The 27,223-nt window shown below is 41.9% G+C and overlaps 1 protein-coding gene across 1 annotated transcript in view; it reads left to right on the plus strand.

The window, feature by feature from the left end:
* LOC110541603 (uncharacterized) overlaps positions 1 to 27,016 on the plus strand; it is a 163,275-nt gene extending 136,259 nt beyond the window's left edge. The window contains exons 44-55 of the mRNA XM_060385546.1: positions 1,426 to 1,462; positions 3,765 to 3,817; positions 4,775 to 4,811; positions 7,471 to 7,599; positions 13,119 to 13,186; positions 13,645 to 13,669; positions 14,735 to 14,775; positions 15,896 to 15,920; positions 16,140 to 16,208; positions 20,329 to 20,385; positions 21,720 to 21,847; positions 24,279 to 27,016. Coding sequence (XP_060241529.1) covers positions 1,426 to 1,462; positions 3,765 to 3,817; positions 4,775 to 4,811; positions 7,471 to 7,599; positions 13,119 to 13,186; positions 13,645 to 13,669; positions 14,735 to 14,775; positions 15,896 to 15,920; positions 16,140 to 16,208; positions 20,329 to 20,385; positions 21,720 to 21,823 — 645 coding nt within the window. The 3' untranslated portion in view covers positions 21,824 to 21,847; positions 24,279 to 27,016. The remainder of the gene's footprint in view (positions 1 to 1,425; positions 1,463 to 3,764; positions 3,818 to 4,774; positions 4,812 to 7,470; positions 7,600 to 13,118; positions 13,187 to 13,644; positions 13,670 to 14,734; positions 14,776 to 15,895; positions 15,921 to 16,139; positions 16,209 to 20,328; positions 20,386 to 21,719; positions 21,848 to 24,278) is intronic.
* Positions 27,017 to 27,223: the final 207 nt, after the last annotated feature.

Consider the following 27,223-nt stretch of genomic DNA (forward strand, 5'->3'; position numbering starts at 1 on the left):
AAATCCCACTTGAACAATACAAGAGCAAGGGGCATCATGGGTATTGGAGAGTTAACATATAGAAGAGGGGGAAATGGAATTGCATGGGCTTGTTTCCTGTCTAAATAGAGCATAAAATCTTTCGGTGTCAGGTAACATAGCTTGTGTACAGTAAGATAAAAGGTGTGTAATATTTATTCAGAAGTTAACAGGTGTATCATCTATGAAAATGTGTTTGTTTCTTTTTATTTTTATTTTTATTTTTTTTCTTTACAATTTATTCATTACATATTGAAGCCCCTACTCTCAACTCCCCTTAGTCCTACCCTCCCTCCCTCTTTCTCCTGTCCCCTTCCCCTAATCCACTGAAAGGGGGCATTCTCCACTATTGCCATCTGCCCATCACTTGTTAAGTCTCATCAGGATTGCCTGGATCCTCTTCCTCCACTGCCTGGCAAGGCCACATCAGTTGTTTCTTGAGTCATCCTCTAGATTGAGTTTGAGTTGCTCTCCAAAAGTCGGTGTGGGTAGTGGGAATCTTCATGCATCCAGAAAAGGAGCCCTGATCTTGCCTTGAGTCAACATGTTTTTGTCATAAAGTATATAGCCCAGGTTTTCTGTGACATCATCATATAATGTATTTGCAAGAGTCTTTTTTCAAATGTCTTTTTTTCCCCATAATTTTATTTTTCTCATTAGTTACATTTTGTTAATTCTGTATCCCAGCTGTATCCCTCATTCCCTCCCCAATCCCACCCTCCCTCCCTCATCTCCTCCCTGCCCCTTTCCAAGTCCACCAGTAGGGGAGGACCTCCTCCCCTTTCATATGACTCCCTTTTGTCAGGTATTTTCAAGACTGGCTGCAAAGTCCTCCTCTGTGGCCTAACAGTACTGCTCCTTCCTTGGGACTTGGGGAGGTCAAAGAGCCAGTCATTGAGGTCCTGTTAGAAATAGTCCTTGTTCCCCTTACTATGGGAAACCAATTGATTACTGAGCTATCACAGGTCACATCCAAGCAGAGGTTCTAGGTTTTATCCTCTCATGGACTTTGGTTGAGTGTCCATCTCAGAAAAGACCCTGTGCCCAGATACGTTTGGAACTTGTGGTGCTCTTATCCTTTCCACATCAAACTCCCCTTCTTTCATAGGATTCCCTGCACTCTGCCGAAGGTTTGGTTGTGAGTCTTAGTATCTATTTTGGAGCACTGCTAGGTAGTCTTTCAGATGCTTTCTGCGGTAGTCTCCTGTCATACGTTCAATGCATATCCCATTTGTCTTTCTAAATGAGGATAGATCATCATACCACGTGTTTGCTTTCTTGATTATCTTCTTTAGGTGTATTTTTGCTATCTTGGTTTACACTGTTCTGTGTCATGGGGCAAACCAAAGAACTGTGGAAAGAAACCTCAGTATGACCTAATCCTCACAATGTTTTCTTTCCTTTCAGTTACAGACGGATGATGACGATGATGAATACGAATGTAGTATGTATTACAAGATCTCTTTATCAGATAATATTTTTTAAATGCTGGCTGTCTTTTGTCTGGTACACCGTTGTGATATAAGACACTGTGATATAAGGGTTATTAGGAGTGAAATTTGGGGATGTAAGGGATACCCTATGTAACCAATCATGGTCATATGTCTACAGTCACTGCCTTCAGTTCTGATGCCTTTTATTATTTTGTAGATCAGCCAGTGACTAAACATATTCTTTTTCAAAACAGTTATTCCCATTATACAATCCACTTCCCAATAACAAATTTGCCAATTCAAAAAGCAAGACATGTGTCATTGGTGGTATAGGGATGAGCATAACTGCCTTCCATAAACCAAGATATATGTCTTACCTACAAAAATGTGTTCAATCCTCACCAGGCAGATGTGTGAGAGACTTGTTTCTTTGTGTAGTTCTCTGGAAAGTCATAACCCAAAGTGAAGAGATGGGTCTTCAGTCTCTGTGGCCATGGATCTTGAGAAGTGTTTTATACTTTGAGAAGTATAAGTAGGGCTCAGTAATCCCTGTGAGAATGTTCCAGCTTCCCAGGAGCTGCCTAAAATAACCCAGATCTATAGAAATCCCAGACACTGATGAGAACCACAGTTGGCAGAAGCCCAGGGAAGTGCTCTTTATCTCCCTGCAGTCATTCACAAGTATTATAGAGGGGAAAGTCCTTATGCCTGGTCAGATCACAGAGTTTGGCTATGGGAAAACACTACATTGAAAAATAGGTTGGATGTGTTTAGTAATTGGACATACGGAGAAGATGTCTCATTCCAGTAAGCCCTCATGGAAAGGCTTAAAACAGATTAGTCAACATAAACATGAACACAAAGAACCACACAATTTATAGGCGAAGTTTAATAAGAATTCCAGTCACCCCTCAGTTATTGAGCTGTGCCGGATCATGCTTCCTTGATTGAAGGAAGGCATTCAGAGCAGTAAAAGATCAGGATGGTTTTACATTTTTAATTCTTTTTGTTTACATTTTCTTCTTTTTTTGCTATTATTCTTAATTACACTTTATTCATTTTGTATCTCCCCATAAGCCCCTCCCTCCTCCCCTCCCAATCCCACCCTTCCTCCCCTTTCAGCATGCATGCCCCTCCCCAAGTCCACTGATAGGGGAGGTCTTCCTCTCCTTCTTTCTGATCTTAGACTATCAGTTCACATCAGAAGGGGCTGCATTGTCATCTTCTGTGGCCTGGGAAGGCTGCTCCCCCCTCGGGGTGGGGGGAGATCAATGAGCAGGCCAATCAGATTATGTCAGAGGTAGTCCCTCTTCCCATTACTATGTAACCCACTTGGACACTGAACTGCCATGGGCTACATCTGTGCAGGGGTTCTAGGTTATCTCCGTGAGTAGTGTGAGTAGTCCTTGGTTGGAGAGGACAGGAACTCCACAAGGAGAGCAACAGAACAAGAAAATTTGAACACAGAGAACTTCCCAGAGACTCATACTACAGTTTTAATTCTTCGAGAATTTAAAGTGACTACTTTATTTCCATCATTCTAACCTATCTTCTTCCCAGTCCAACTATAACCCCATGTCCACTGTTTATATACATGACTTCCACTATGATAATTATTATTGTTACCCGTAAACACGTGAGTCCTTTTAATGTTGCTCTTCAGTAGTTATAGGGAATTAGATAATATATGAGGCGCACTCAACCTGGAGAAAATGGATTCTCCCTTTCTCTGCAATCAGTGGTTGCCTGTAGCTCTCCATCTTGGGTTGTATGTCATAATGCAGGTCCTGTTTGGGCAACTGTATTGAGATTTCATTGGTTTGTCATCCCTGTCATGTCCAGACACTATCCGCAGCCCTGTCCCTCTGTCTCAGAATCTTTCTGCTCTTCTTCTAAAATGTTCCCTGAGTCTTAGGTGTACATGTCCACTTTATCTTGTACATGTACAAGATTTGGGTTCCCACAAATTGTCCTCTGACCTTCATATGCAAACTGAGACACAAAGTGTCCCTCCAAACAGAATGCACATGAAAACTTGAATTTACACAGACACAAACAAAGATTATTTTATGTTGCTTTAGTTTCCCGCCATCTGGAAACACAGCCCTTCTGGTACTCATATCTCTCCAGGTCTTTCTTTGCTTTAATTTGCCTTTAGAGAGGACAGCTTAGCAGCGGCCCAACCATCCTGTTCCTTAGCTCTAGTCACATGTGCCAGTCCACACACTTTTACACACACCAGGTAAGGACGCTGCATAAGCAGTAACCTGAACCATGAGCTTATTGTCATTTTTGTCCCCCTCATCTTACCAGAGAATGCTGTTTCTGGTTCTTCAGAAGAAGAAGAAAAGAAACCAGAAACCAAGGTAAGAAGCCCTCTCCTTTCTCTGAGATAAGATCACTAAAGTAACCTGTATGTTTCTGTTGAAATCCCACTTGAACAATACAAGAGCAAGGGGCATCATGGGTATTGGAGAGTTAACATATAGAAGAGGGGGAAATGGAATTGCATGGGCTTGTTTCCTGTCTAAATAGAGCATAAAATCTTTCGGTGTCAGGTAACATAGCTTGTGTACAGTAAGATAAAAGGTGTGTAATATTTATTCAGAAGTTAACAGGTGTATCATCTATGAAAATGTGTTTGTTTCTTTTTATTTTTATTTTTATTTTTTTTCTTTACAATTTATTCATTACATATTGAAGCCCCTACTCTCAACTCCCCTTAGTCCTATCCTCCCTCCCTCTTTCCCCTATCCCCTTCCCCTAGTCCACTGAAAGGGGGTGATCTCCACTATTGCCATCTGCCCATCACTTGTTAAGTCTCATCAGGATTGCCTGGATCCTCTTCCTCCACTGCCTGGCAAGGCCACATGAGTCATCATCTAGATTGAGTTTGAGTTGCTCTCCAAAAGTCGGTGTGGGTAGTGGGAATCTTCATGCATCCAACATTTGAATACCAAGAGTATAATACATATAAAGCGTGAGCATTCATGCACATAGTTGGAGGCCCCTCATAGAGGGATTAATCTCACAAATCAGGCTATAAAGTTTGTCTGCCAGGTTGTCATGTGGCTTAGGGAATCCTCAATGGAGGCCAAACAGAAAAGGAGCCCTGATCTTGCCTTGAGTCAACATGTTTTTGTCATAAAGTATATAGCCCAGGTTTTTTGTGACATCATCATATAATGTGTTTGCAAGAGTCTTTTTTCAAATCTCTTTTCCCTATCTTGGTTTACACTGTTCTGTGTCATGGGGCAAACCAAAGAACTGTGGAAAGAAACCTCAGTATGACCTAATCCTCACAATGTTTTCTTTCCTTTCAGTTACATACTGATGATGACGATGATGAATGCGAATGTAGTATGTATTACAAGATCTCTTTCTCAGATAATGTTTTCTAATGCTGGCTGTCTTTTGTCTGGTACACCATTGTGATTTAAGACACTGTGATATAAGGGTTATTAGGAGTGAAATTTGGGGATGTAAGGGATACCGTATGTAATCAATCATGGTCATATGTCTACAGTCACTGCCTTCAGTTCTGATGCCTTTTATTATTTTGTAGACCAGCCAGTGACTAAACATATTCTTTTTCAAAACAGTTATTCCCATTATACAATCCACTTCCCAATAAATTTGCCAATTCAAAAAGCAAGACATGTGTCATTGGTGGTATAGGGATGAGCATAACTGCCTTCCATAAACCAAGATATATGTCTTACCTACAAAAATGTGTTCAATCCTCACCAGGCAGATGTGTGAGAGACTTGTTTCTTTGTGTAGTTCTCTGGAAAGTCATAACCCAAAGTGTAGAGATGGGCCATCAGTCTCTGTGGCCATGGATCTTGAGAAGTGTTTTATACTTTGAGAAGTATAAGCAGGGCTCAGTAATCCCTGTGAGAATGTTCCAGCTTCCCAGGAGCTGCCTAAAATAACCCAGATCTATAGAAATCCCAGACACTGATGAGAACCACAGTTGGCAGAAGCCCAGGGAAGTGCTCTTTATCTCCCTGCAGTCATTCACAAGTATTATAGAGGGGAAAGTCCATATGCCTGGTCAGATCACAGAGTTTGGCTATGGGAAAACACTACATTGAAAAATAGGTTGGATGTGTTTAGTAATTGGACATACGGAGAAGATGTCTCATTCCAGTAAGCCCTCATGGAAAGGCTTAAAACAGATTAGTCAACATAAACATGAACACAAAGAATCACTCAATTTATGGGCGAAGTTTAGTAAGAATTCCAGTCACCCCTCAGTTATTGAGCTGTGCCAGACCATGCTTTTGGATATATATATATATATATATGACTGGTGGTCTGTGTTCATGCTGCCTGTTCAGTCCAAGTACTCAGTGGAACAATATAGGCAGCTGTATCTGACTGGTGGTCAGTCTTCATGCTGCCTGCTCAGTGGAACAATATAGGCAGCTGTATCTGACTGGTGGTCAGTGTTCATGCTGCCTGCTCAGTCCAAGTTCTCAGTGGAACAATATAGGCAGCTGGGAGTTATATAAGCAGAACATAGTTGTGTATCATCATTTTGAAAATGTTGGTTGGGTTAGAGTGTCTTTACAGTCAGGCCTAGGCTCTGAAGAGGATTTATCACAGAGAGCTAATGTAGTCAGGAATGTATAGTCCAGTTGGTTTAGTATATCCTTAACATGTGCAAGACCCTGTTTTTCATCCAAATGACTGTAATATATGCCTATGGTGGCACACTTCTGTAAACCAAGGTCTTCTGAGGACAAGCATAAATTCAAACTCTTTCTTTTATACATAAGTATTTTAAGCCTAATCTTGGTTTAGAGGTATTTCTTGAAGTTTTTTTTAAAAGCACATATAAGGAGTAGGCTTGGTTCAGTTGCCTCTGTAGGGACTGTGGATGGAAGAGGAGTCTGTAGAAACTGGACTTTGATGAGTCAAAGTTGAGCTGGTCTGATACACACTTAGCGCTAATAAAGATACTGCCCTTCTGGCTACACTTTATCTGGGTTGTCCATATTGGGGCCGAGGATATTTGCAATCTAGAAAGCCTTATGCATACATATCACCAAATGCCAGACTGGTTTTCTTGCTTAGTCATATTGAAGACATCAAGATTTGGCCAATTAAAGAGAAGTTTTGTTTTTGCCACATCATCATGTGACAACTTGGCTTAAAAATGATTTGAAGTCTAAATATTTCTGAGGAATATGCAAGAATATATAATCTCTATACTGGTGCTATAATCTAGCACTGGTGTGGTTCCCTGGTGATGAAAATTAGTCACTGAGTAGCATATGACAGTTTGAAGATGCATATTTGTGTTAAGTCAGGGCCCTCTACTTTTTTTTTTTTTAATCAAATTCCAATTTTGAGCCAGGGATTGAAAGAATCTTTCTCTCACTCTTGTTTGCCGCTTCTGCTGGGAATTTTATCACAATAACACGAATATAACTAATATGGTACCCAGAGGTGAAAAGTAGGAGGATATACCTCAGTTCTTCACTTCCCAGCTTATCCTGGATCCAATGAAACATAAGCTCTGAATCAAGTCATCAGAGTCTACCTGCATTTCTCTGGTATTTAACTAACATCATTAGAGCATTTTTGCCATACATGAGCTTTCCTTTATGGCTGACCATGTATAGTTCTCTTTTAAACTGGAAAGTCTCATGAGAAGTCATTCTGAAACTTTTAGTGTTTGGGGGAAAGTATGGAGAAAAGAGGAATTGTATAGACAACCGTATGTTCATGAGGTTCTCAGAAGGATGTGGCTTCCATCTAGCACCAGACCCACACAGCAGTCCAGTCCTGCTGCTCTTTCTGTATTGTCACAGTCACTAAATGTAGACATTACCTACCATTTCCTAATTATAAAATGTAATTTTTAATGTGGTGACCTTTCTGAAGGACCATTCTGATGCTGATAATTACCCTAAAGCAATAAAAGAGGTAATATTTACAATCACACAACCATGATTAGTTTTCTGCCATAAAGCTAACATAACTCTTCCTGTTGTGAATATATTTCCAGTTTCTGCAGCCTTGAAAACTCCCTCTCAGGAAGAATCTTCCACCTCTCAGCAAGAATCTTCCACCTCTCAGCATGAAGAGGAACTTTCTCCTCTTGAGGGTACTTCAAAAGAGACAATTCCAAACAACGGTACTGTAGATACTGAGGTTTTGTTTGTTATATTTAGTAGTCTATTATCCTGTGCATTTTATGTAAAACCATAACTGGATTTATCAGAACTTTTACTATGTGAAAAACACTAATGCATCCATCTCACCAGTAGAAATACAACCATAGAATTTTAAAATGTACCCAAAAGTCTCTTTGGCACTCATTGAACAACAGGAACTAGAGGGAAGCTGAGGCACATGTTGTAAGAGTCAATGTGGCTTTACCTGATGTAGGTGGAACTAGGTGAGCCACTCTGTATTTACTCCCACGTGTGGATGGGTGATGCACATGAATTAGATCCAAAGAGTCTCCAGAGTACAGATGAAATTTGAATTATATACGGGCTTCTTGGTCAGGTTCAATGGGAAAGGATCTCAGCAGTGGGCCTGTGTGGGTGAGTGTGTGCCTGGGAATGTGAGAGTGTGGGAAAGAGAGATGTAAGGACAAGGAAAATGGGAGATCTCTCTGATTTTGCTCTTTCAGAGGCATAAGGATAAGCAGCAGCTCTCCATGGAAATGGGACCTAAATTATTTTTTTCTACCCTCTTTAACAAAAACTCTTTGAAAAAAAACAACCCGAGGGATGACGGGTTTATTTCCCCATTTAGATTGAGAATGCAGTTCATGCTTGCCAGGCATCTATATAGAGAGAAGCCCAAAGTGATGTCACATTATAACCAGAATGGGGAAGTAGAAAAGAATGGATGCTTTTGTTGCCAGCCACCTTCTCCTATATCTTACTGTCTGGGATCCCAGTCAAGGGAATGATGCCTCCTCACAGTGATTGGATCTTCCAACCTCCAGTTATCCTAATAAATATATGCCCCTCAGGTGTGCTCTGAGGATCTGGATCTGATCAAATTGATACTTGATGAATCATCACAGTGGCCACGAAGTGATTTGTTAACGGTTGTTTGCTAATCTGTGATAGTCCCCATCTTTTGCTTAGAACAGTTCTCTCACATGTGGTCACACATGTGAGCCTGTTTATGGATGTCTCATAGTTTTGTTTCAATGCTGCATGGGATTCAGATCCTCACCCCCTGTTCCTTTAGGGCCTGTATTAACATCCTCATGGTCCTCTCTTCAATGTTTAAAGGCACGGCTTTTAAGGAGAATGGCATAGCTTAAATTGGCAGAAAGGCTTTTGAGTCTGGTCCCAGTACTGGAAAGTGTATGATTTTAGCTCATTTGCAGTCTATTTTCCTCACCCTGGACTGACTGGCATGCAACAGGACTAATGCAATGGAGATTAGAGAGCAGGCCCCTGTCTTACAACCACTGACCTAGTGGGTGAGGAGCAACCTTGACTTTTTCTCATCTTTGGGCACTTTTTACGAATTCTGGGTTCAATCTAAAAAATGCAGTGGGTGGGGCTTGGGAGTTCCCATGAACTGGTACCATGTACTAGGGCGTCATGGAATCTATCTAGACATTGTCTGCATCTATCCTCTATGCTTTGGTGTATTTGTATGTTTCTCTCTTGGGATAAGAAGTCCATTTCCTCCAAGTGTCTTCAGTAGGTGTAAGGCCTTTGCTCGTCACAAGTATATCTGCTTCTCCTACATTCTTATTGTCCTACTGGCTTTGTCTCACATTTCATAGGCCATATGTATAAGCTGAGTAAAATAGATTTCATCTTCACTGTGAACACAGGGCCTCCGGCTTCTAAGCAGTGTGCTCCATAGAGACCCAGGACAATACCTCCACCCCCATGCTCTTTATTCTTGCTTCTTCTTACAAGCTTTTGCCCCTATCCTTCTCCAATCTCTTCCTCCTGTTTCTTGAGTGCCATGTGGACTTTGATCTCTGTATCTGGCAATACTTGGGATCTTGGGTTTCCCTGGCACCTGTCTCAAAAACAGAGAGAAAGAGGGAAGGGAGAAGTATAAAGAGGAGGAGATGGAGGAGAAAAGAGAAGAAAACAAACAAACAAACAAACAAACAAAAACTAATCCAAATAGCTGAGTGTTGTTACATATACCTTTAATCCCGGCATTTGAGAGACAGAGGCAGGTGGGTTCTCTGAGTTCAAGGCCAGCCTTAGACTACCAAACAAAATCCAAGACAGTCAGGGCTACATAGGGAAATCCTCTCTTGAAAAGCCAGTAAAAAAGAAAAAAAAAAAAAAAACCTAATCCAAAGAATTCAAAAATATAACGCATGCCCTAAAATATTATAACACCCATAAACATTAAAAATAAATAAAATAATGATCCATTTATAATTCCATAAAATGTATTCAAAGCATCAAATATTAGAATATTTTCCTCTTCTAGACAGATAAGTGAAGGCTCTTGAAAGCACCAAGTCTCTTAGACATTTACTTTTTGGTACCACTATTCAAAAGCAACACTTATAATGTTGAAACATTCCATTGACCACAAGATAGTTTTTGTTTGTTTGTTTGTTTGTTTGTTTAATACACAGGAACAAGTCTTTAGTACTTATTCTAAAACACCTAGCTTGAAATTCTATTTAGTAGTTATCTGCCCAGTAACTGTTATCAAGTAGGATATTTGAGAAATATTTTCAGTGCTTAAATAAAAACATCACCTGCAGTAGGGGTGTTAATCAAACAGTAAAAGCAACTCTTTTTCAGCAAGTGTATTGTTGATGTCAACTTTATATTTGGTTTATACTAATATTGAAATGGTAACTTGCAGAGTTGAAAGTATTTTTTTATAAATACATCAGAGAATGTATTCATAATGAGTATGAATATTCATAATATTTTTGTTATAATGAGAGTCCCTGTCACAATTTGTGTTGTGTACAAAAGCATTTTTGTTTGTTCTCTGTAAAGGAGGTGTTAAGCAGAGCAGAGCAAAAAGTCATGTTCCGGGTATGAAGTTGTGCTCCTTAAGAAATATGTTGTCATGAACTGCCATGTTTTACATCTACTTCCAAACATAAAGTTCAGTTCCTTTGTGAGTGCAGTGACTTGTGATCTGTGCAAAAATGTAACTGCCTTGCATCTTTTGAGTTTGGTAACCCTCTCTTTAATCCTCTAAAATTTATTTGCATAATATTTTAAGAAAAATAAATTAGTGAATTTAAGAAAACAAAAAATATTTTCCTATTTACACATACCTAGCACATGCAGTATTTTACAGTAGAAATATATGATATTATCATGCAGTTTGTAGATAATGTCTTGACAGGAAAAAAATGCTTGGTGTAAAAGCACTGACTGTGGGGACAGGAGGATGGCTGTGACTAGACATCTGCCAGCCTAACTTGAGCTTCAGTGAGAGGCCCTTGCTGAAGGGAAGAAGGCAGAGAAATGAAACAATACAACAAGATAGTGGATACCCTTCTGTGTCCTCCATGAAAATGGGCACAGGCAGGTACTCACACAAAGGCGTGAATTTACCCCATGCCAGCACACACACAGACAGTGGGCCTTAAGAATATTTTGCCTTATTTTTTTTTTTTGTGTATGAAGGTTTTGCCTACATGTATTTATGGTTGTGCACCATGTTAGTGCCTGGTGCCCTCAGGGACCAGAGGACAGGTCAGATCCTCTGTAATTGAAGTTACAAATGGTGATGAGCCGCCCTCTGGATTCTGGGAATCAAAACCAGGTTCTTTGCAAAAGTTAACAAGAACATCTTTCCAGCCCCCAGACTTTGGGTGTTTATATGGCAACACATGGCTTCTGAGATAATTCGCTGCATAGGGTAACTCCAATTATACAGTTTTGGATGAATGTATGTGTATATATTTAATCTTCTCATTTCCCATTTAGCCTTTTCAAACACATTTAGTGCTCTGCCTCTATCCCACCCCTGCTATTCCTTTCCCCAGGCAGACCACCCTCTCCACTATTCCTTCTTTTCCCTTCACGTCACCTGTGTTCTACCATGCCCCCTTTAATATCCATCTACCAATTAATGTTCCCTTTCTAGTCTCCAGGACTCTACACACTCTCCAAATTAAACATCTAAATGTTACATTTCACACTAAGATAAGATGGGTCTTCTAAAGCCACAATTGGAATTTTAGTAGCGCATTTATACATAATAGCCACATTTTGTGTTTCCAAATATATCTTATGGTTTTTTGCTGTTAACCAGACATTGCTATAAAATGAATGTTTTTGTCTACTTTGAAGATTGATCATTGCTCCTCTGTCTTTTAAATCTTTATTTTAAAAAATGAAACCTTTACTTTCCTTAGTGAATTTCTAAATGAATTGTTTACAGTGATTATTCTATTTCACATAGTGTTTCTAGGAGTTTCTGTGTAGTAATGAGTTAATAATTGGAATGCATTCAAACTGACTAGAACCAAACAAAAAAAAATCCCCCCCCCAAAAAAAAAATCTTTGTTCTGGAACTCTACTGGTCTGTTGGGAGGTAGCTTCAATAAACCAGAAGGTATAGGAGTCTTAGCTCTACCTTCCTAACAGAGCTTTGATGTCAATAGGAAAAAAATAAAGCCTCATGTCTTGATTATACTCAGAAGCGTGCATGCAGGTGTGTGTGTGAGTGTGTGTGCGCAAGTGAGTGAATGTGTGTGTACATTGTCTTCCCTGAGTGTGGAGCTTAGACTGTCAAAAGAATGTAGAAATGTGTGGCTCCTCTCCATAATGCTCATTTCATTGTGATTTCATTTTATGGAATGTTTGTTCCAAAAATATAATGTGTACCACCAGAAAAACATGGTCTGCCAATGCCTTCAGCAGATTACTTGGGAAAATGCTTTTCTATTCCAAGGATAAAAATTACATAGGTCATTTTGTATACAAAGTGAATGGACTGTAATTAATAAAAATAATTTTAAAAGTTACATATCAGTAACATATCAAAATCTATCAGTCCACTCCAAAAATATTTGCTCAAGAGAAAAGCTGTGCAGGAACCCCACCCCAGTCCTGCTTCAACACAACAACCTGTAAGGTGGTTCTTTGTCTCCCTGAGATGTTACTGTCCTTTATGGTTAATGGGCTGAACTGAGGAGTGGAGCATGCTGCATGGTTTATTGTCCTTTAATAATCACTTGCTGGATTGCTGTGAACATTACTTCCAGCATCCTGAAGTACCCAGAAGTGCAGAGGGTACCTGTACAGAGGGAAGAAGTTATCAGAGTCTTTATTTTTTCATTTTCACTGATGCCACCATATAAGCCATATTCCACTGAGTACCCTGGATTACCTTGTCCTTGAGAGTTTATACTAGATGTCACTTTGCATAAATTAAAACTCACATTGTTTCTTGGTTTTGGAAGACTTATCTTTTAGTCTTAAAGCGATTGATCCGAGTAACAGGAGACTGTACCACTGGAAGACAATCTTGTTGTCCATTGCCGTCAGCATAATGCAAGTGTCCCATTTTCCATTTCTTCCCTGCTCCTTGTCAACCCAGTGCTTTTGCAGCTAATCAAGCCTTTAGAGCACAACCATACATACCATCTTGTTGTGTAAGCTGATCAGTGCTCTCTAAGGAGGTCACAGCTCACAGCACCAGTGATTAACAGTCACTCTCTCCTCCTAGGTCTTTCAGATATCCCTGAAATTAGAGAGATTTTTATTAGAGAGGAAGAGTTCAGCCCTAAAAACGAGGTAAGATACTTTTCTATGCCCAAAACAGAAACATTTCTGTCTGGATTTCCTATTTTATTTTTTGAGTTTGGCTGTCAAAAAATGGCACATGTGTTGTATATAAGTTGCTTTGTTTCCTGGAATAGAAGAACATTTAGCCAATGGACACCTTTATGGGAAAGAGCTTTTGTGAAAGGCACACTCAGGATACAGGATGGATGTGCATCTGTCCCTCTTTGAAGTAATGTTTCTTCATGGATTAACTACTTTGTAGTGAATGACTGAACAGGAGTTAAAGATACACCATGCAGGAAATGATCATGGGTTTGTCACAGATATATTTCATCTTTGTTTCAGCAGCCACTGGTTGGTTGACAGTGACCACCATGCCTTTTCAGAACCAAGTAAGATAAATAAAGACATGTGCACACAAGTAACATGATTTTGCTCTCATGCTATCTTTGTTTCTTAAATTGCAGGGAGGCTTTGCAGAATTTGAAAGCTGTAAGTATTATTTTAACTCCTTGGTGAGTAAAAATGTAAATGCTAAGATAGGTATGGCTTCCCTTACTGTCTTCTCATTGACCAACCAAGTTGTTTCTGGAAGGAACACAATAGTCAACATGTTTTTTGTTTTGTTTTGTTTTGTTTTTTTAAGATTTTCTAGATACGTGTTTATACTCAAATTTCTGGATAGGTTTCTGTGAGGCTGTATGCATAAAGAATGCTGGGGTTTTGTGCTCTTCAGTGTCTTGTGATTTTGAGTGTATGTGATTCTGTATGGGGATATGGGGTTCTTATGGTCTTGTTTAGGCAGCTATGTTGTTGATCTCCTAGGTACAGGTTCACTGACATCTCTAAGATATGCAATCTCCCAGCAGACATCCTGTTTCTTTGGCTCTTAACCAATCTTCCCACAATCTATTCTGTGATGTTTGTTGACCTCTAGGTGCAGAACTGGTATTATCAATGAATGAATTCAGGCTGGGCACCCTACAATCACTTGTTCTCTACATTTTTAACTGGTTGTGATTGTGTATGTGTTTGTGTGTGTGTGTGTGTGTGTGTGTGTGTGTGTGTGATGATCTCACTCTGTTGAAAGAGAATTTTTTTTTGTTGTCGGATGGTAAAAGCTCCATTTACCTGTGAGTATAAGTATTTAGAATACAGCTAGAAATTATGCTGTTAGTGTGTTTGTTTGTTTGGAGATGGGCACATTTATCTCAACCTGGCCTCTACCTCTACTCTGTGTTTAAGGCTCATCTTGAACCTGATCCTCCTTCCTCTACCTCCTGCATGCCTCTACTTCATATATGCCACAAAGTGTGAATCAACTGTATTTATTTTATATTGTTTAAAATGGCTTTAGTTGGGGAACAAGGATCCTAGGTCTTATTTTGTTCTGTTTTTTTTTTCTTTTTACTTTTTGAAACATTCTTCTGCACTACAGGATGTCCCAACAGCAGTCTGAGCTGTCTCCATATGCTTTTGTGCACGTTGTAAATGTTCCCTGAGTGTTTTATAATCACTAGTAACCAACATCCTGACACTTATTTTGTTTTCTCCTAGATTTTCCATATGGAATCAATGTCTCAGAATCAAGAGACACAGTAAGAACACCTTTGTGTATCTTTCTGCTACAGAAATACAACTCTAGTTGGGTTTCATTTGTGTTACTCTTTGTGGAATTCAGAGGTTTTTTTCTACCAGTGGGTCTGCAGCTCTCTGGTGTCATTGACATCTCCATATCCATTAAAATTGAATCTTTGGGCAGAGTGCCAGAATCCTTGTGGAAAAAGAGGGAGATAGAAAGACCTGGAGGGAACAGGAATGATACAAACAGAACAACAGAGCCAAAATACCTGGGCCCAGGGAGTCCTGAAGAGACTGATACTCCAACTAGGAACGATGCATAGAGAGGGCCTAGACCCCCTGTTCAAAGGAAGTCCATTGGCTGCTCAGTTTCCAAGTGGGTTCCCTAGTAAGGGATACAAGAGCTATCTCTGACATGAACTTAGTGGCTGGCTCTTTGATCACCTCCCCGGGGGCATGCAGCCTTGCCAGGCCACAGAAAACGATGATGCAGCCAGCCTTCATGAGACCCATAAGCTAGCGTCAGATGAAAGGGGAGGAGGTCTACCCCTAAAAGGGGACTGGGGAAAGGCGTAGGGGAAAAGAGGGAGTGTGGGTGGGACTGGAAGGAGATGAGGGAAGGGGGCTGCAGCAGGGATACAAAGTGAATAAATTATAATAAATAAATATATAAATTAAATTAATTTAAAAAAATGGAAAAAACTGAATCATAGAAGCAGTTCCCTCAGAAATGACTCCCTATTCTATTAAAGATTGTGTGCTTACAATGTAAAAGGAGGTGCTGGAGATATGGCTCAGAGGTTTAAGAGAACTAGCTGCTCTTCCAGAGGTGTCCTGAGTTCAATTCCGAGTAACCACATGGTGGCTCACAATGGTCTATGATGAGATCCAGTGCCCACTTCAGACCTGAAGGTGCACAATGTAAAAGGAGGTTGAAAGTACAGTATGGGAAATGCCCTTTCATCTCTACTGGTATCATTTGCAGTGCCAGGATGCCCATTGTTCCCTAATCATGTAGAGAAAGCCAGACCACTGTGGTGAATATAATATGGTTCCCCATATTGTACAATATGTCCCCCCTTAAGTATACATTATGGGATTCCATCATGACAATGCTTTCTTTTTTTATAATTGCAGATGGCGTCTACCGTGGTGGGAAGCTGTAAGTATCTGAAATCCCTCCCTTGTTCAGGAAATATCTTAGTGTTTCATTCCTGAGAAATCTGACTCTGGGTTCCTGTTGGAAAGAAGGGTCGAAGGCTAAATGAAAGGAAATGATTCTGCCATAGAGGCTCCATGAAAGAACTCCAGAAGAGCTGGGATTAATTTTTTTGTGAGCTGGTGTGGCTTCATGTGGTACACTCTGTCCTGACTTTTGCAGATATTGCACAGGTGGGAGACACAGACACTGAACATCTGCAGGACATAGACAGCAAGGAGAACTTTCCTGGTAAGTAACAACATACCCTGTGGGAACCGACAGGAGAGGTCGAGGAAGCAGTAGAGAAAGCCAGACACCCTGCTTGGCAGGCTGAGATGGTGGAAAAGGTATTAATGAGATGTAGGAGACTAGAGTGGTGCCCCTTCCAAGCATTATGGTAAAGAGGAGTAGAAGCAAAGCACAAAAAGCCCCACTGTCAATTAAAGATGATCTGGGGAAACTGGGGACATGGCTTCTTTTTTTATTTTATTTTATTTTGTTTTTATTATTAGTTACATTTTATTAACTCTGTATCCAGGCTGTATCCCACTCCCTCATTCCCTCCCAATCCCACCTTCTCTCCCTCATCTCCTCCCTGCCCCTTTCCAAGTCCACTAATTGGGGAGGCCCTCCTCCACTTTCATCTGATCCTGTTTTATCAGGTATCTTCAGGACTGGCTGCAAAGTTCTTCTCTGTGGCCTAGCAGGACTGTTCCTCCCTTGGGGGTGGGGAGGCTAAAGAGCCTGCCATTGAGTTCCTGTCAGAAATAGTCCCTTTTCCGCTTACTATGGGAAACCAATTGGTTCCTGAGCTACCACGGGCTACATCCGCGCAGAGGTTCTAGGTTATATCCATACATGGTCCTTGGTGGAGTATCAGTCTTAGAAAAGACCCCTGTGCCCATATATATTTGGTCCTTGTGGAGCTCCTATCCTTTCCAATCATACTAACTCCCTGTTCTTTCATATGATTCCCTGCATTCTGCTGAAGGTTTGGTTATGAGTCTTAGTATCTGCTTTGATACACTGCTAGGTAGAATTTTTCAGAGGCCCTCTGCAGTAGGCCCCTGTTCTGTTACTTGTTTTCTCCTACATCCAATGCACATCCCATTTGTCTTTTCTAAGTGAAGATTTATCAACTTACCCCGATCCTCTTTCTTGTTTATCTTCTTTAGGTGTATAGATTTCATTATGTTTATCATATCTTATAGGTCTATATAAGTTAGTATATATCATGTTTGTCTTTCTCCTTCTGGGATACCTCACTCAGAATGATCTTTTCTAGATCCCACCATTTGTCTGCAAATTTCATGATTTCCTTGTTTTTGATTGCTGAGTAGTATTCCATTGTGTAAAAATACCACAATTTCTGTATCCATTCCTCTGTTGATGGACATCTGGGTTGTTTCCAGGTTCTGGCTATTATGAATAAAGCTGCTACAAACATGGTTGAGCAAATGTCCTTGTTGTGTACTTGAACAAATTTTGGGTATTTGCCTAGGAGTGGAATAGCTGGGTCTTGAGGAAGCACTATTCCTAATTGTCTGAGAAAGTGCCAGATTGACTTCCAAAGTGGTTGTACCAGTTTACATTCCCACCAGCAATGTAGGAGGGTTCCCCTTTCTCCACAACCTCTCCAGCATGTGTTGTCAATTGAGTTTTTTATTTTAGCCATTCTGATGGGTGTAAGATGAAATCTCAGGGTCATTTTGATTTGTATCTCCCTGATGACTAAGGATGTTGAGCATCTCTTTAAGTGGTTCTCTGCTATTCTATATTCCTCTACAGAGAGTTCTCTGTTTAGCTCTGTACTCCATTTTTTAATTGGATTACTTGATTTATTGCTTTTTAACTTCTTTAGTTCTTTATATATTCTGGATACCAGTCCTCTGTCAGATATAGGGTTCGTGAAGATCCTTTCCCAGTCTGTAGGTTGTCATTTTATTCTGACAGTGTCTTTTGCTTTACAGAAGCTTTTCAGTTTCATGAGGTCCCATTTACTGATTGTTGCTCTTAGAGCCTGTGCTGTTGGTGTTCTGTTCAGGAAGTGGGACATGGCTTCTTAATAAAGAGCACTGACTGCTCTACCAGAGAATGGGGATTCCAGTCCCAGCACCCATATGCTTCCTCACAAGCCTCTTTGGCTCCAGTTCAAGTGTATCTGATGCCCTCTTCTGGTCTTGATTGGTACTGCATGCATGTGCCACAGGGCGTTCATATGTGGGCAATACAGATTTTTTTTTTGTTTTTTATTATTATTAGTTACATTTTATTAACTCTGTATCCCCGCTGTATCCTGCTCCCTTATTCCCTCCCAATCCCACCCTCCCTCCCTCAGCTTCTCCCTGCCCCTTTCCAAGTCCACAGATTGGGGAGGACCTCCTCCCCTTTCATCTGGCCCTGTTTTATCAGGTATCTTCAGGGCTGGCTGCAAAGTCCTCCTCTGTGGCCTAGCAGGACTGTTCCTCCCTTGGGGGGTGGGGAGGTCAAAGAGCCTGCCATTGAGTACCTGTTCCCCCTTATTATGGGAAACCAATTGGTTATTGAGCTACCATGAGCTTCATCTGAGTAAAGGTTCTAGGTTATATCCATACATGGTCCTTGGTTGGAGAAACAGTTTCAGAAAAAAAACCCTGTGCCCAGATATATATGGTCCTTGTGGGGCTCCTATCCTTTCCCTGTCATACTAACTCCTATTCTGCTGATGGTTTGGTTATGAGTCTTAGTATCTGTTTGGAAACACTGCTTGGTAGGGTCTTTCAGATGCCTTCTGTGGTAGACTCCTGTCATACATCCAATGCACATCTTATTTGTCTTTCTAAGTGAGGATTGATCATCTTACCTCCTGTCTGCTTTCTTGTTTATCTTCTTTAGGTGTATAGACTTCATTATGTTTATCATATCGTGTAGGTCTATATAAGCAAGTATATACCGTGTTTGTCTTTCTCCTTCTGGGATACCTCACTCAGAGTGATCTTTTCTAGGTCCTACCATTTGCCTACAAATTTCATGATTTCCTCCTTTTTGATTGCTGAGTAGTATTCCATTGTGTAAAAATACCACAATTTCTGTATCCATTCCTCTGTTGATGGACATCTGGGTTGTTTCCAGGTTCTGGCTACTATGAATAAAGCTGCTACAAACATGGTTGAGCAAATGTCCTTGTTGTGTACTTGAGCAAATTTTGGGTATATACCTAGCAGTGGTATAGCTGGGTCTTGAGGAAGCACTAGTTTACATTCCCACCAGCAATGTAGGAGGGTTCCCCTTTCTCCACAACCTCTCCAGCATGTGTTGTCACTTGAGTTTTTGATCTTGGCCATTCTGATGGGTGTAAGGTGAAATCTCAGGGTAGTTTTGATTTGCATCTCCCTAATGGCTAATGAGGTTGAGCATTTCTTTAAGTGTTTCTCTGCCATTCGATATTCCTCTATTGAGAATTCTCTGTTTAGCTCTGCAATACAGATTAAAAAAAAAAAAAAACTTAAAAATAAAATAAATAAATAGGATGATGTTGGTGGTATAGACACTAGAAAATTGTTCTGTCACTTTACCCACACGCAGCATGCATTCAGGTATTGTGGCTGTTTTATTTTTTTTAAGAGGGGGGTCTCATTCTGTAGACTACAGTGATCTCAAACCTACAGAGATCTGTCTGTGTAGGTCAACACGCTAGATAAGGTCGTTAATTTTTGTTTGTTTGTTTGTTCATTTTTTATAAAATAAATGTTTATAACAAAGAAAAAAAAATAAAAACATGATCTTTACCAGAACACCCATTCTTCTTGCCCCAGTCACTGCCAAAACTCCAAGCCATTGATTGCAATTCATAGCTCTCCTTGGAAACTATATTTGACATCTGGCGCTCACTTTTTTTTATATAGATTTATTGCTTTATATGTATATGACAATTATATATATTTATTTATAAATATATATCCTCCTTTTACTTTCATGTCTTTTTTGTTTCTGTTTATTTTTGACCAATGGAATCTGATCAGTATTACCTACATGGACATGGGTGTGAATCCAGCCACTGGAGCATAAATAACTCAACAGTGTGCTGTACTATGAGTCTATGAACCTGCCATGAACCTGAGTTCAAAGGTCTTTTTGTGTGGTCCCAGTAATGCACAATAAGCAGATCCTATTCTGGCAGGTCTGCAGGACTTGTCCCAGGATACCTCCGCGGTCCTCCCTTGTCTGTTAAGTCCTTCTGTAAAGGTTGCCCTGTGGGCGAATGGCAGAGTGCGCAGTCTAGCTTCACTGCAGCACCCTCTGTACCATGAGAAGTCAAGGGTCCTTTGGAAAGCTGAGGCTAATCTGCTGTGAACCAAATCAACTGCATCTTCTGTTTACTTTGTTCCAGAAGTATTTGAAGTGCAAGAGTGGGAGTTGAGGAAAATATCAAGCACTGAAGAACCTGGTAGGTTACTGTACTCTGGGTCTACACTGTCATGTGGGCAAGGCGTTGGTAGGGACAAGGACAAAGGGAAAGATGCATGTGAGCTCATTTTCAACCTATACTTGTCACACTAGACTGACCTGTAGAGTTAGTGATCAGAAACACATTAATACCTATCTTGGAGCCTCTGCCCTAGTACTTGAGAATGGATCTAGGACTTTGTAGTCCAGCTGCGGCCTCTTTTTCAGATAGTAATAGTTGATATTGGGTGCACACGTTCCCAGGGTTTAAAGGGCTCCTTGTATGTTCTTTACAGTGTGTCCTCTCTACCTACGCCTGAAACTCACTTTCCTGCCCTGTCTCATCATATCACCTTGAAATGTCTGCCTGTCCTCTGAGCTGTCTGGAACTTGTATGTTCTTCATGTTTAGTAGATTTCTCACCCGTGTCCTCTGATCTAGAGCATCAATTGAAGAAGACTATATTCGCCAACTGTCTTCATTGCAAAACATGTTTCTGCCCGCCCTGTACTCACCCACTTTTGATGCACTGATTCTGCCTTGTTTGAACTTAAGGATTCCTCTTCATGATCCATATATCCACAGAGATGAAGGAGCTCACCTCATTGGCCACATTATTTGACCCAGCTTGTCTGTTGCCCAGAGCCTTCCTCGGCCCCTTTCCTGTTTCCTAAGTGGACTGGTGACTGTGTACTTGGTGTCTAGTAATCCATAAAACATATCCCTCCTACCTTGTTCCTGATTCTGCATACTGGGTTGCATTGCCCACCTGATGGGACCTAGACATATGTTAAGTGCTTCCCTGGATTCACTCCTGTTTTGTGCGTAATTGTATTAACTTGTCCCCTTCCCTTGAAATGTGGCCTGAGTCTACTGCAAAGTTTATGGGACAGCCCCAAATCCCAATAGGAAGTGTTTACAATGGGACATTGCTTAGCAACATACCCAGTGAGACACAGTTGAGTCTTAATAGGTCATCTGGTTCATGGCTTCCTTTGTGGAACACTGGTTACGGGTTGTTTTTGCCCAGCTGAAAAGAGCAGGGAAGCTGAACAGAGTGGGGACAGGAATACTGAGCAGAACACAGTAAGCAAGCAAAGCTCTGTTTCTGATGTGAAAAGAGACCCACAGGGAACCCAAAAGTTGCAAACAACAAAACAAAAACCAATAGAAAATTGTTCCAGACAATGTCATAGCAGGAAAGGTGGGGTGTGAGTGAGTAGTCGCTCACCAAGGATGGGCAACTTCATCCTCATAATAAATACTCAGCAGAGTCTCACGGCTTTGTGCCACAACTCTTTTCCTAATTTGAACCTATTTTTACTCTATCTCTAGTAGTTAATGTCCTGTACATAGCCCCACCCACGTCTTCGGATGATGAAGACTATGAACGCATACAAAAGAGGAGGAAAAGGAAGAAGAAGAGGCGCTACTTCTAATAAAAAAGCGTCTATACTGCCCCAGTGAGTACTGCACACCCAGAGGCTTCAGGAACTTAAAAGCATCAGAGGGGATGGGGACAAAGAAACATAGAAAGAGACAGTCTGAGCCTCCAGTTCACTTGATAACATAGCTTTACTGGGATGAAGAATTGCTATATCAAAGCCTTGTACAGTAGTTAGAAGATGTTGCGAGGAGGAGGGCGGATTCAGGGAAGGCTTCTATAGGGAGCCCCTTGGGGTTTGGAAGGACAATGTTAGCAAATCAAGATAGAAGGGTAGTTTGAGGTGCAAACCCCAAGGTGGGGAGGAATCTGGCATCCGAGGGACCTATCAGAACATGGAAACTCCCCTTGAAAGTGTATTAGTTAGGGTTACTATGATGAAACACTATGTAAAAGCCACTTGTGGAGAAAAGAGTTTGATTTACATATGCTGAATCACAGACCACTGAGAGAAACTAATTCAGGAACTCAAACAGTGAAGGAACCTGGGGGCAGTACTGATGCAGAAGCCATGTAGGATTGCTGCTTGCTAGTTTGCTCCTTAATGGTTTGTACAGCGCACTTTCTTACAGAAACCAGGATCACCAGCCTAGGGATGGTCTCATCCACAGTAGGCTGGGCCCTCCCTCATCAATCACTAAGAAGATGGCCTACAAGTCTGCCTACAGCCTGGTCTTTCAGAGGCAATTTCTCAGCTGAGACTGCCTCCTCTTAGATGACTTTAGCTTATGTCAAGTTGACATAAAAATATCCAGGACTGAGGGCATGAGTGTAGAAGACAAATCATAGGTCAGGTCATGCAGTATCCTAACGTGTATGTTGGGGGAGCAGGGCTACTTGTGTCAAAGAATATATATCAAGCGTAAAGGGTGGCGAGGTAAGGCTGAGAGTTGAGAGTGGAGAAACCTAACCAAGCCAGATTCCGTTACATCAGTGGAAACTTGCTGGAGGGAGAAAAATGACTGTCCAGGATCTTTTTTCACTTCAAGGTAGCCAGGTCTCAAAGGTCTGTGGTGCCATCCAAGTCAGGAACCACAACTCTACCTTGCCAGTGGTTTCTTTAGGTATGGGTTACTGGAGGCATTGAGAGTGGAACGGAGACAAGAGATGAGACCACATTTTGGAGATGTGCATCCCAGACCAAGGAGTCCTTGCATGTACCAGCCTTTCAGGGAAGTGGATGTTCTAGATTACGAAAGGTGGGCAGCCTAGGATTGTGCTGTCCACAGCACAATCTCATCTCTAGGGAAGTAATCTTTTATTTCTCCTCTGTTCATAGGCTCCAGGTACCTAGTAGGAATGCTGCCCTTCAGTAGTTGGAGGCAGACAAGTGTTAGCCAATGGCCAGAATTCTTCTGTGACCCTAGAGCCTAAAACAGAGTTTCTTCCAGGACTCTGAATCTAGAGACAGTGGGTTTGTCATCTGTGAAGATCCCTACTAAGATCAAGTACCCTGCTTTACTCCTGAATCCCTTTTCTCAGCGTCCTTAGAATCCTAATCCCCCTGAGGCAGTGCTTGCCAGGTGGTTCTCTCTGTCATCTGAAAACTTACTTGCAGAAAAGCCTAGGTGTATTGAGTCATTTTGTTAACTTGACACCAACTAGAGTTATCTGAAGGGTGGCAACCTCAATTGAGAAAATGACTACATAAGATCCAGTTGTAGGGTGTTTTCTTAATTAGTGATTGATGGAGAAGAGACCAGCCCATTATGGGTGGTGACATCCCTCAGCAGGTGGTCCTGGGTTCTGTAAGAAAACAGGATGAGAGAGAGTAAGTCATGAAGAAAAAGCTAGTAAGCAGCACTCCTCCATGGCCTCTGCATCAGCTCCTTCCTCCAGGTTCCTGCCCTGTGTGAGTTCCCATCCATACTGCTTGATGATAAACTGTGCTACTCTGGGCAAAATTCTAATATTAAGACAAATTGTACTTCTGTACGTTTAGGTAATGGAGTCCATGATACCACTTAGAAAGCATTTTCTAGCCTTGCTCATGGCAATTCCATGAGCCAGAGAGCAGAATAGCTCCCCAAAAGGGATGGCATCTCGTTGTGTTGAACCTATCTCAGTTGGGTTGATGAATAGAGACTTCTTTGAAAGAAAGAGGGTTACATGGCTAAGAGCTCAGTAACACAGTCCAACATCTGTATTCTCAAAGAATGCTGCAAATCTGGGGCAATCCACTTGTCAGTTAAGAAAAGCAATTATGGAAAAGCAATTGCCTTGTGCTCAAGTGCACAGGATTGTTGATTTTAACACAAGAATGTGATAGATCACAGGCACACAAGCACACAGATACACAGTAATGCAGAGTTTGAGGAAAGAAACAATGGGAATCATGTGACAGATAAAAAAAAGACTGAGCCATTAGATCTTCCTCTGAGATATCTGCTGTAGGACTGGAGGATGGAAGATATCATGCCCTGAACTCCACTTTTTCTCTTTCTTCCTAGTGTCATCAGAATAAGGCAGAAAAAAAAAAAAAAAAAAAAAAAAAATTCACCACCTCCTCAACTCCCAAGAGCACCACCTGCTATTTACCACCTCAACTCCCAAGAGCACCACCTGCTATTTACCACCTCAACTCCCAAGAGCACCACCTGCTATTTACCACCTCAACTCCCAAGAGCACCACCTGCTATTTACCACCACCTCAACTCCCAAGAGCACCACCTGCTATTTACCACCTCAACTCCCAAGAGCACCACCTGCTATTTACCACCTCAACTCCCAAGAGCACCACCTGCTATTTACCATCGCTTCAACTCCCAAGAGCACCACCTGCTATTTACCACCTCAACTCCCAAGAGCACCACCTGCTATTTACCACCGCCTCAACTTGTAAGAGCACCACCTGCTATTTACCATCACCTCAACTCCCAAGAGCACCACCTGCTATTTACCACCTCAACTCCCAAGAGCACCACCTGCTATTTACCACCGCCTCAGCTCCCAAGAGCACCACCTGCTATTTACCATCACCTCAACTCCCAAGAGTACCACCTGCTATTTACCACCTCAACTCCCAAGAGCACCACCTGCTATTTACCATCACCTCAACTCCCAAGAGCACCACCTGCTATTTACCACCGCCTCAGCTCCCAAGAGCACCACCTGCTATTTACCATCACCTCAACTCCCAAGAGCACCACCTGCTATTTACCACCTCAACTCCCAAGAGCACCACCTGCTATTTACCATCACCTCAACTCCCAAGAGCACCACCTGCTATTTACCACCTCAACTCCCAAGAGCACCACCTGCTATTTACCACCTCAACTCCCAAGAGCACCACCTGCTATTTACCACCGCCTCAGCTCCCAAGAGCACCACCTGCTATTTACCACCTCAACTCCCAAGAGCACCACCTGCTATTTACCACCACCTCAACTCCCAAGAGCACAACCTGCTATTTACCATCGCCTCAACTCCCAAGAGCACCACCTGCTATTTACCACCTCAACTCCCAAGAGCACCACCGCCTCAACTTGTAAGAGCACCACCTGCTATTTACCATCACCTCAACTCCCAAGAGCACCACCTGCTATTTACCACCTCAACTCCCAAGAGCACCACCTGCTATTTACCACCGCCTCAGCTCCCAAGAGCACCACCTGCTATTTACCATCACCTCAACTCCCAAGAGCACCACCTGCTATTTACCACCTCAACTCCCAAGAGCACCACCTGCTATTTACCACCTCAACTCCCAAGAGCACCACCTGCTATTTACCACCGCCTCAGCTCCCAAGAGCACCACCTGCTATTTACCATCACCTCAACTCCCAAGAGCACCACCTGCTATTTACCACCTCAACTCCCAAGAGCACCACCTGCTATTTACCACCTCAACTCCCAAGAGCACCACCTGCTATTTACCACCGCCTCAGCTCCCAAGAGCACCACCTGCTATTTACCACCGCCTCAACTTCTAAGAGCACCACCTGCTATTTACCACCTCAACTCCCAAGAGCACCACCTGCTATTTACCACCGCCTCAGCTCCCAAGAGCACCACCTGCTATTTACCATCACCTCAACTCCCAAGAGCACCACCTGCTATTTACCACCTCAACTCCCAAGAGCACCACCTGCTATTTACCACCGCCTCAACTTCTAAGAGCACCACCTGCTATTTACCACCTCAACTCCCAAGAGCACCACCTGCTATTTACCACTGCCTCAACTTCTAAGAGCACCACCTGCTATTTACCATCACCTCAGCTCCCAAGAGCACCACCTGCTATTTACCACCTCAACTCCCAAGAGCACCACCTGCTATTTACCACCGCCTCAGCTCCCAAGAGCACCACCTGCTATTTACCATCACCTCAACTCCCAAGAGCACCACCTGCTATTTACCACCTCAACTTCTAAGAGCACCACCTGCTATTTACCACCTCAACTCCCAAGAGCACCACCTGCTATTTACCACCGCCTCAACTTCTAAGAGCACCACCTGCTATTTACCATCACCTCAACTCCCAAGAGCACCACCTGCTATTTACCACCTCAACTCCCAAGAGCACCACCTGCTATTTACCACCGCCTCAGCTCCCAAGAGCACCACCTGCTATTTACCATCACCTCAACTCCCAAGAGCACCACCTGCTATTTACCATCACCTCAACTCCCAAGAGCACCACCTGCTATTTACCACCGCCTCAGCTCCCAAGAGCACCACCTGCTATTTACCACCTCAACTCCCAAGAGCACCACCTGCTATTTACCACCTCAACTCCCAAGAGCACCACCTGCTATTTACCACCGCCTCAACTTCTAAGAGCACCACCTGCTATTTACCATCACCTCAACTCCCAAGAGCACCACCTGCTATTTACCACCGCCTCAACTTCTAAGAGCACCACCTGCTATTTACCATCACCTCAACTCCCAAGAGCACCACCTGCTATTTACCACCTCCACAACTCCCAAGAGCACCACCTGCTATTTATGGACAACAATCAATGAGACCACCCTTGGATTAACTGCAAAAGCTGTCTGTGTAGATCAACATAACTTTCATTGTGACTTTATAAGTCACAAGTCGCTATTATGTTATGCCTATTGAGGCAGATTGACAACTTTTTTAGCCATTCCCTTTTTAAAGTTTTCGAGAGCTTTTAATACATAATTTTTTTGTTTATGTCTTAGATTTATAAAAATAATGGTTATAAATTGTGTATCTTACACACTGTCTCTTTGTGTTTTTTTTTTAAATGTTTCTATAACTATGCCCACAGAATCCAGAATAGAGTGTCAAATCACTGTTAAGGTGGGCAGTTGTGACCGGTTCCATGTGGCTACTTAGAACTGAACTCCAGTCCTCTGCAAGAGCAGCAAGCACACTTAGCTACTGAGCTATCACTTCAGCACCCACATCTCCATCTTGAAGACAT

This window comes from Meriones unguiculatus, chromosome 6 (assembly GCF_030254825.1).
Source record: "Meriones unguiculatus strain TT.TT164.6M chromosome 6, Bangor_MerUng_6.1, whole genome shotgun sequence".
Taxonomy (NCBI): Eukaryota; Metazoa; Chordata; class Mammalia; order Rodentia; family Muridae; genus Meriones; species Meriones unguiculatus.